The sequence below is a fragment of the Xenopus laevis genome, chromosome 8S (genome assembly GCF_017654675.1).
Source record: "Xenopus laevis strain J_2021 chromosome 8S, Xenopus_laevis_v10.1, whole genome shotgun sequence".
NCBI lineage: Eukaryota > Metazoa > Chordata > Amphibia > Anura > Pipidae > Xenopus > Xenopus laevis.
In genome coordinates, this window is record NC_054386.1 from 98,499,573 (window position 1) to 98,510,626 (window position 11,054).

Sequence of the window (11,054 nt, forward strand, 5' to 3'; positions counted from 1 at the left end):
CTGTGTATCCTGTGCTTGAATGGCTATCCCCATGGCTACACAGCAGCTTGTTTATATAAACTATAGTAGTACTTATCTGTTATCTACTGTGTATCCTATGCTTGAATGGCTGCCCCCATGGTTACACAGCAGCTTGTTTATATAAACTATAGTAGTACTTATCTGTTATCTACTGTGTATCCTGTGCTTGAATGGCTGCCCCCATGGCTACACAGCAGCTTGTTTATATAAACTATAGTAGTACTTATCTATTATCTACGGTGTATCCTGTGCTTGAATGGCTGCCCCCATGGCTACACAGCAGCTTGTTTATATAAACTATAGTAGTACTAATCTGTTATCTACTGTGTATCCTGTGCTTGAATGGCTGTCCCCATGGCTACACAGCAGCTTGTTTATATAAACTATAGTAGTACTTATCTGTTATCTACTGTGTATCCTGTGCTTGAATGGCTGGCCCCATGGCTACACAGCAGCTTGTTTATATAAACTATAGTAGTACTTATCTGTTATCTACTGTGTATCCTGTGCTTGAATGGCTGCCCCCATGGCTACACAGCAGCTTGTTTATATAAACTATAGTAGTACTTATCTGTTATCTTCTGTGTATCCTGTGCTTGAATGGCTGCCCCTATGGCTACACAGCAGCTTGTTTATATAAACTATAGTAGTACTTTTCTGTTATCACTGTGTATCCTGTGCTTGAATGGCTGCCCCCATGGCTACACAGCAGCTTGTTTATATCAACTATAGTAGTACTTATCTGTTATCTACTGTGTATCCTGTGCTTGAATGGCTGCCCCCATGGCTACACAGCAGCAGTTTATTTATATACACTATAGTAGTACTTATCTGTTATCTACTGTGTATCCTGTGCTTGAATGGCTGCCCCCATGGCTACACAGCAGCTTGTTTATATAAACTATAGTAGTACTTATCTGTTATCTACTGTGTATCCTGTGCTTGAATGGCTGCCCCCATGGCTACACAGCAGCTTGTTTATATAAACTATAGTAGTACTTATCTGTTATCTACTGTGTATCCTGTGCTTGAATGGCTGCCCCCATGGCTACACAGCAGCTTGTTTCTATAAACTGTAGTAGTGTTTCTGAAGCAAACACACCAGTTTTACCAGTGTGGGCAACACTGCATTATATTTGTATTACTTTAAATCACTTTCATTTTTTATGTTGCTGTTCCTTTAACAGCTGGTGGTTGCTCACTGCACCCAAGCCATTACAAGCTGCACTCTGTTACCTGTTCAACCAGAAAGTCGACACCTACACAGCCAGGGAAGCAAAGCGACAATGCTACACCCACTGACTCACAAACCTGCACCTCTCTCCACCTGTTAGACCGGCGTCTATCTCTCTGCAGACTGTACCAAAGTTATGCCAGGAATCCCCTCGCACCCCAACAAGGGCGCACATTACAGGCAGTAGGAGCTGGCAGTTGACAAGTTCCATTTCTATAACCAAGAGGGACTCACGTGATTGGCACAGAGACGGCACAGGAGGAGCAGGGATCAATGTTCAGAGGAAATCATGGCCTCAGAGGAAGAAGAGTTTAACTTTGTCTTTAAAGGTAGGTGAGCCATGGAATTATCCCCAGCAGCTCCCTAATGCTTACGGATAAGCACCAACAACTCTCTCTAATCCATCTTAAAGAAATACTTTGGGCACAAGTGGCCTTGCCTGCTAAATGAAGTGCTTTAAAGAGAAACTGTCATGGGAAATTTTTTTATTTTTTTGGGGTTTTTTTTTCTAAAAAAAATTAGTTAATAGTGCTGCTCCTGCAGAATTCTGCACTGAAATCTGTTTCTCAAAAGAGCAAACAGATTTTTTTATATTTAATTTTGAAATCTGACATGGGGCTAGACATATTGTCAGTTTCGTTTCCCAGGAGCCCACAGTCATGTGATTTGTGGTCTCATAATATTCAGTCACTCTTTACTGCTGTACTGCAAGTTGGAGTGATATCACCCCCCTCCCTGTCCCCCCCAGCAGCCTAACAACAGAACAATGGGAAGGTAACCAGATAGCAGCTCCCTAACACAAGATAACAGCTGCCTGGTAGATCTAAGAACAACACTCAATAGTAAAATCCAGGTCCCACTGAGACACATTCAGTTACATTGAGTAGGAGAAACAACAGCCTGCCAGAAAGCAGTTCCATCCTAAAGTGCTGGCTCTTTCTGAAATCACATGACCAGGCAAAATGACCTGAGATGCACCTACACACCAATATTACAACTAAATACACTTGCTGGTTCAGGAATTAATTTTTATATTGTACAGTGAATTATTTGCAGTGTAAACAGTGTCATTTAGAAATAAAAACAACATCATAAAAATCACAATAGAATCCCTTTAAGTCTCAGGCACCCTTCAGGGAATACGCAAGGCTGCACCCATAATAGCAATGTAGAACTAAATATATTGCAGATTCAGGTGATGGTTTTTACTGGCTGCTCGGGAACAAGTCTTCCTTTTGATTGGCTGGCTGGGTTTTACATTAGCTTTACAAAAGGAGACCAGGAGAAAGGTGCAAAAGTTAGAATTTATTTTCCGTTACCATTTCCAGAATTATTTTTAGTTTAAATTTTTTTCACAGAAAAAAAGGGGGGGGGGTCCTTGATTGACAGGTGAGAATGGATTTAGACTTAACTTGATGATATACACAAAGCTGTCAAGCAGTGTTGGGGTCTGGGAGGAGATGTCAGGCTTGATAATCAAAGGGATTGTTCACCTTTAAATTAACTTTAAGGAGCATATTTATCAAGGGTCGAACTTGGAATTTGAAAAACTTCGAAATTTGAATTCAAAAAGACCAACCGAAATTACGGGGTTTTTTTTGGCCCTATGGGTCCCTTTTTTGATAGAATAGGTCCGTATTCGGCCGAATTCGAATCGTAATAGAGCATTCGATCGTATTCGAATTAAAGTTTTTCCCCAAAAAAACTTACATTTTTCAAAGTTCACCAATTATCTCCAAATAGGTTCTAGGAGGTCCCCCATAGGCTAAAGCTGCAATTCAGCAGTTGAATTTGGACTATTCCCTAGTCGAAGTACACAAAAAATAGCTCGAAATTAGAATTTTTTGAATTCGAAAAATTCATCTCAACCTAAGATAAACCAGCCCCTTAGTATGATGTAGGGAGTGATATTCTGAGACAATTTGCAATTGGTTTTCATTTTTTATTATTTGTGGTTTTTGAGTTATTTACCTTTTTATTCAGCAGCTCTCCAGTTTGCAATTTCCTCAATCTGGTTGCTAGGGTCCAAATTCCCCTAGCAACCATGCACTGATTTGAACGAGAGACTGGAATATGAATAGGAGAGGCCCGAATAGAAAGATGAGTGATAAAAAGTAGCAATAACATTAAAGTTGTTGATTTACAGAGCATCTGTTTTTTAGATGGGGTCAGCGACCCCCATTTGAAAACTGGAAAGAGTCAGAAGAAGAAGGCAAATTATTAAAAAACTATAAAAAAAAATACATAAGGAAGACCAATTGCAACGTTGCTTAGAATTGATCATACTATAACATTCCAACAGTTAGCTTAAAGGTAAACCACCCTTTTAAGAAACTGTACCCAACATTACTAAATGAGTCCCAATTGCTTTTCTAGTCTGGAAAAAGCTGTACAAGGTTCCTTTACTCGTGTATAAGAATTCTGCAAGTGATGTCTCCGGCAGCTCCAGGCTTTGAATTAGTCCTCCGCCCTAGTGTAGGTGTAACCTCAGGACTAGTAATGCAAACTATATTGGGGAAAGAACATGCAGAAAAAAGACTTGGGTGACTAATACTGCATTATTTCAACTTAACTTCCCCTTTTATATTGTCAGATGATTACTTCCCCTTGTATAATGTAGAACTGAGGTTATTAACTCTTAAGCTCCACTGGCGGCGCTGTACAAATAAAGGACGAGAATAGGAAATGCCATGGGCACAAATCCTGCGTTTCTTTATTACTGGATTATGTGAGGAGTCATGGGATGGAATGAAACGTGGTCCTGTGTTTGCTCTTGGTAAATATCACACCGCACCTTCATGGCCCTTGTGATATCACTATGGTGAGAGCAGGAATGAGAGCTGCTGTTATCCATGAATAAGCCACAGGCAAATACTCATAGCTTGCTCTCCCTTTGGTGGCACCAGCTGTAGTTTTTTTTGTGGAAACTCTATGGGTTATGTAATAACAGGTGCAAAGTTTGCCCCAGGTCAGACTTACAGGTCACATATCTTCAGCTGGTTCACAACTGCTGGGTAGTCACCCGCTGAGACATTGCTACAGGGAGGTATGATAAAATCCTAGTGCCCTGACCTTTCTCCTCTGAAACAGTGAGTGTGTAAACACGTATCAGCACTAATGTTGCACATAAACCCTTCCAAGCCAAGGCAATCCTCTTGCACAGTACAATATCCTTTAATCACTGTATCTGTGAGTTGCATTTGCATTTCCACAGCTATCTGGTTTCTAGGTTCAGGGACACTAGCAACCAGACCTTCTCCTATTTATTGTTCAGTCTGCCAACCTGACACTTCTTGTTGTATATGTTAATCTGACAGTTTAGAGTTCAAACCAGAGACCTGGGTAAATAATTCACAAACAACAGCTTAAAGGGATCCTGTCATTGGAAAACACTTTTTTTCCAAACACATCAGTTAATAGTGCTACTCCAGCAGAATTCTGCACTGAAATCCATTTCTCAAAAGAGCAAACAGATTTTTTATATTCAATTTTGAAATCTGACATGGGGCTAGACATATTGTCAGTTTCCCAGCTGCCCCTGGTCATGTGACTTGTGCCTGCACTTTAGGAGAGAAATGCCTTCTGGCAGGCTGCTGTTTTTCCTTCTCAATGTAACTGAATGTGTCTCAGTGGGACATGGGTTTTTACTATTGAGTGTTGTTCTTAGATCTACCAGGCAGCTGTTATCTTGTGTTAGGGAGCTGCTATCTGGTTACCTTCCCATTGTTCTTTTGTTTGGCTGCTGGGAAGGAAAAGGGAGGGGTTGATATCACTCCAACTTGCAGTACAGCAGTAAAGAGTGATTGAAGTTTATCAGAGCACAAGTCACATGACTTGGGGCAGCTGGGAAATTGACAATATGTCTAGCCCCATGTCAGATTTCAAAATTGAATATAAAAAAATCTGTTTGCTCTTTTTAGAAATGGATTTCAGTGCAGAATTCTGCTGGATTAGCACTATTAACTGATTCATTTTGAAAAAAAATTATGTTCCCATGACAGTATCCCTTTAAAAAAAACAACTGAAGACCAATTGCGAGTTGTGTTTGAATCCTCCTACTGCAGTATTTCCCATAATAGCGGGCTTGGAGTGGTGCCTTCAGCCTCTAGGTCAGTTGAGGTTTGGTGGAGATTGTTTGCTCCCCTAGATATATTGGAAGCCCAATCTGAAAGTTTGGTAGGACGGTTGTTATCAGTGATCAGAGAAGACTAATCACTGATGGTTAATTCTGACTTTCCCAATCAACAGATGTTGGCCCAGAAAGCAGTAGTTCTAACCCTATAGGGACTAATAAGGTGCTGACTCCTGAGTAATGGAGAAGTGTCTGTACTTCCATTAGGGGGCAGTGCACACCCTAGTGAGGCTCATTTTGGATAATCACTGGGATTTATCCATGGGGTGTCTCCCTGGTTGGATCCTATATTTCTATAATGTGATAATGAGTAATAAAATGCTAAATATTCTATGTTTTATCACATGATGTAGCTGTACATTTAAGGAAGACTTGGCACCCAGAGATTTACACAACACAACCCTGTATTCCGCTTGTTGATTATACATCACCTTTCATGTCATAAGGAAATACTATTACTTGTAAACCCCAATAAATCACTCCTTACAGGCTCTGTTGAACATTTCATAACTTGACTGCCCTTATTCCTATGCTGATGGTGAAATCTCCCTTCCTCCAGTCTCAGTGATGTATTCTTACCGTTTGCATCATATCAGACACATTTATATACAATCCTTTTTTAAATTTGTATATTATCCTTTATAATTATATTATATATTTGATAATATCCTTTCAAGGTGCCTCTCTTTTTTAGTAAGGATAACCCTTATTGGCTAATCAGCCAATTTACTTTCATTGTTTTGGTTGCCATTGTCTGAGCATTTTCCTGTTTTTCTGCGTCTTTTGGTAGATGAGTACCAAAAATGTAACCCCCCAATTTCAAAATGTATTTAAACCACAATATATCACGCAGCCGTTTTCATACATGTAAGGCTTTACGACTGCTATCTGGCACTGAGTGCTCTAATTATTCCTGAATTATTCCTGGGCAAGGAACTACATTTATCCACTCCTTTTTTTTCCTGTTCTGGTTGACAGTGGTTCTGATTGGAGAGTCTGGGGTGGGAAAAACCAACCTCCTCTCCAGGTTTACGAGGAATGAGTTCAGCCACGACAGCCGCACCACCATTGGAGTAGAGTTCTCAACCCGCACGCTAACAGTAGATGGGCACCTGGTGAAATCACAGATCTGGGACACCGCCGGCTTGGAACGCTACAGAGCCATTACCTCCGCGTATGTATACAGGGGAACCATATTCCATCTGGTTATCTGGTTTCACCAGTGAGATTACCAAGTTACTAAACTGGTGTACAACTTTACACTTTTTACCATTAAATCCCTTACTGCTCCAATATATGACTTCTAACCCCAAATAGGGTTGTAGAAAGCACTACTATTACTGGAGGGTGAGCAGGACTCCCTAGCCTAGAGCAAGAAACCAGGAATCCTCTTGCCCTTCCTACATATTGAAGGTAAAGGGGGTTGTGTAGTTTCGTGACCACAGTTTACCCAAGGCCAGTAACCTAAACCAATTGTTCAGACAGCTCAGTGTCTAGTGTAGGAGAGCTAAGTAGTGATTTCTACAACACTCTTTGGGGTTAGAAGGACTATTGATGGATGGTCAGTGGAGAAGTAAGGGCAGACAGATTCTGTTGGCCAACAACCCTATCCATAGAACATTTGTAATTTATAAGCCAGACTTTGGTTCTTATCACTTCAGGGCAGCACAATCTCTGAGATGTTGCCAAGCACATGGACTATGCTAACCCTATATGGAGATGGTCCCCTACAAGTGTTACATTTGAGAAGCCCTGTACCATGTTGAGCAACATTGATAATAGTAATTAATGGGTCTTCTGTAGCTGTTCTACCTAGTAGCTGGCTTTGCCAACTTAGGTGTCAGCAGGGCCCAGTTCACCTTCAGCAATATTAAAATGACTATCATTACTAACGGTTGCTATGGGTTACTAGACTGGATCTGATTCAAGTCGCACTTTGAGATCCAACATTTGGCCCATGAGCCCCCTTTAGCTCATAACTAGGTTAAATATATATATATATGTAGGCTTTGTTATATCAGACATAGTTCTAAGAATATCTTGGACAGCAAAGGCGAGCTCCAAATCTCCAAACCCACATTGAGTACTTGGTAATACCTTTATGTACTGGCCAAGGAAGTGGGTGGGGATACAGGGTTGCCTGGTTACCATCACTGTACGCAGTTCATCCTCCGTTTGTCATCATGACTGTCACCTGAAAGATCATTGAACTGACATGAAGGACATAGCTTGCTTGGGGTTGACTGTGTTTATATAAAACAATTAAGGTCAGTTACGAGTGGAATGTGGACTTAGCCTTTCCACAGTCTTTCATCAGCCGTCACACCTCAGGAACTCTTAGGCCTCCTTTAAACAAACCAACTGACTTTTTCTTCAACCTAAGGCTTATGGTGCATTGGCAGTTGTGAGAAGGGTGTGTGCAGTAAGATAAACATCAGGTATCATTCCTGCCAATGCCAATTAGGCAGATAATGTAAATTATAGCGTCCTGCTACTAGTGTACACCAGGCTGGTGACATTTTGAGCAAAGAGGAGTGCCTGGGGGTCTAAGTTTATGATAAATTGCCATCTACTCAGTAATTCACCTTTTCTTTGTCCCTTAAATTCAGTTGTAGCTATAACTAGATTGATGTGCAGTTAATGAATTTATTGAAGTTCTTTGACAAGGAAAGGACATTGGGGCTGATTACTCTAATACAGGGTTCTTCTCTTAGTTATTACAGGGGAGCAGTCGGGGCTCTCTTGGTCTATGATATCACCAAGCATCAGTCTTATGAAAATGTGGACCGGTGGCTGAAGGAGCTGTATGACCATGCAGATGCCAGCATTGTAGTCATGTTGGTTGGGAACAAGTGTGACCTTAAGGATGAAGCCCAGGAGGTGCCCTCAGAGGAGGCCAAAGCCTATGCAGGTAACACAGTGGTTGAGTTCCAATTAGAATTTGCTTCACCTTAGACAGAATGATGAGGGAGCTTCCCAATGGGGCCCAATGTAAGTCTAGTTTTAGGTGCCCCTACAAAGTATTAATATTGGTTTTCAGGACTCCAGCAATATCTGTTGCACAAAGGGGACCATGCCTTTGGCAGAACACACCTACAAGTCCATTATATAATGAAACCTAGAAGGAGCAGATATTGTGGGACCAAACCTTCCATCATTTGAGGCAATCTAAGGATCTTGGGAGACATTGTTGAGCATAATTTGTGGATTAACTTCATATGTAACTGCTGATGTTTTACTAGATACGAGACCATATGTTTTTGTACAGATGACACATCATTTACATGTGACTTATATCCTGTAAAGATACTTCCTGAACCAATGACCCTTTATCCTCCTTCCTCCTGCCAGAACAAAATGGATTGCTTTTTATAGAAACGTCCGCCTTAGACGCCACCAATGTGGAAGTGGCCTTTGAAACAATCCTCCGAGGTAAGTGCAATAAAGCAGGGCAGGCCTGTGTAGATGCAGTAGGTGATAAAATGATATTATATTAAATCAGTAAAGGAATTGGCCTCTAAACCAATGGCTGGGGCACAAGTGCTATTTATTTGTGATTTCATACAATTAAAATGCTAGGAATTTCCCCTATGAAATTGATTTATGGAACATGGTTATCACAATCAAATGTTCTCTAGAATCAAACTTTTCAAAGAGTATCACAGCAAGAATTTTACCACCACTGGTTTGGGCAAATGCAGACGGAGCTACAGCGGCAGCTGATATGTGTTCTTCTAAATTGAGCAGATAACATTTATTGTTCCCCTCTTTCGCTTCTAGACATCTACACAAGAGTTCTGAAGTTGAAGGGGGGAATTCAACAGCCAAGTACAATAAACCTGTCCAAAGAGGCTTCTCCAACCCAGTCCATCACCCAGGTTACCGAGCAGAAGAGATCTTGTTGCCAAAACGTCTAGACTTTTGGCAACATCACAAATAGGAAAATTCACAGCACATGAAGACAAAAAGAAGTTGGAGGCCACTGATCCAGCAAAGGACTTGATCTCTACTTGTTAAGATCTAGAAATAACGTAGAGTGCTATGGTACTCACCCCTAACAACTAGAACACTGGTAGGAACAATGACCTTGTCTGGTGTATGTTGGAGTCTTTTTCCCTAAAGATTCCACCATTATGATGAAAGGTTCAGTGGACCTGGTAGTACTCTAATCCTCTTCCCTCGTATCAACCTTGTACTTTACTTGCACAAAGTATTAATTATGTTTAGCTATCAAAAAGACATGTGCCTCCAAGTTGCCCTTCTTCTTCCCACCATACTACTATTGAAGGCAAGTCCAACCCCACAGAATTAGTAGAAGTATGCTGGAACAGTAATAGTGAATGGAACCATAAAGTGGTGGCAGCAGACCCTATTCTAAACATTTACCACCAAAGAGTTGGAACATGTTTTTCTATTGCTGTAGTTTTTATGAAGCCGTGCAGGGCAGAGATAGAGCAGCTAATGTAGTAAGGAGATAGTGAAAACCAAGATATAGATTAAAAGGATTTTTAACAAATACAAACTTCTATTTGGAAGTTTCTGTGGTCTGTGAAAAACTGACTATGTCTGACTTTTGAGGCAAAAATCTGAAAAAGCCCAAAAAAAACCTAGCAATTCGGGAAAAAACCCCCATACTATTTGGATTTTCGCTCGCTTTTTTCATGTTTGTCCCCGATCTGATTAAGCAGTGCTTTTTAAATATTAAATAAGGGTAAAATGTGGATTCTAGTTTGCTCTGACTTTATTTTTTATAAAAATACTCAGAAATATTTTGATAAATAAGGCCCTAAATGTTAACTTAAAGTTGAATCACTTCAAAACAGACATCGGATTGGTTGCTATGGGTTACTTTGTGCCTCTTATTGCATGTATGGATAAAGTGTAACTTGTAACTATAAAGCTTGACATTTTGGGGTTCAAGTGCTTCTTTGAGGCCCAACTTTTGGTAAGGGCTCCTCATTCCAAGGATGCAAACACTGCCAGGCCCCCTCAAACCACATCAGTATATTCTGCAGCTGCTTCCCAACCCCAAAAATGGACACGTGCATTCAATATCAGATAGGCATGGAGGAAGGACACGGGCTGATGGAACTGGTGCTGGTAGAGGGGTGGTTGCTAGTGGGTAGAAGGTTGGTCCAGGGCCCTGTGGGTTCTGCTTATGGCAGTTAAGCCACTGGTTACAGATATAAGGAATCACTACTGTATCAGACATTACTGGGAGTTGCAATAACAGCGGCATTGCAACTGCCAGCAAAACTAATGTAAAGTGTTAATGTTGCCATCTGCCTGCCCCATCTTGCTCTACTCTGAATCTATGTTGCACCAGCTACTGTTTTTGTCTCCTATCCTTCCTACATTCAACTGCATATTGAGGGGCCCTTAGTGTGGCCTTTAATGGCCCCTCAGCATGCTCTTATAGTTAGGAATTGTAACGGATAACTAGTGTATGTTTTTGTATGGGTGTAATAAAGGCGGCTGTGCTTGGCTGGGTCAGTAAAAAAAGTTCCATGTCTATTAGGCATTAGGGAACATTTTATGAATCTGCCAGATCTAGTGGGAGGGCAAGGGTAACTGGATCATTTTAACAAATATTGGTGTGCTCTGGGCTGCTGTGTGAATTTTAATGTACATGAGAATTGTGTAAATAAAGCTAAAGCCCTTTTTTTT

The 11,054-nt window shown here is 40.9% G+C and overlaps 1 protein-coding gene across 1 annotated transcript; it reads left to right on the top strand.

Moving 5' to 3' along the window:
• Positions 1-1,338: 1,338 nt before the first annotated feature.
• On the top strand, positions 1,339-11,054 carry rab25.S (RAB25, member RAS oncogene family S homeolog). The gene is given in 5 exon segments (NM_001096399.1): positions 1,339-1,584; positions 6,366-6,561; positions 8,102-8,298; positions 8,739-8,819; positions 9,168-11,054. Coding segments are annotated over 5 exon segments (651 nt in total). The 5' UTR covers positions 1,339-1,544; the 3' UTR covers positions 9,305-11,054.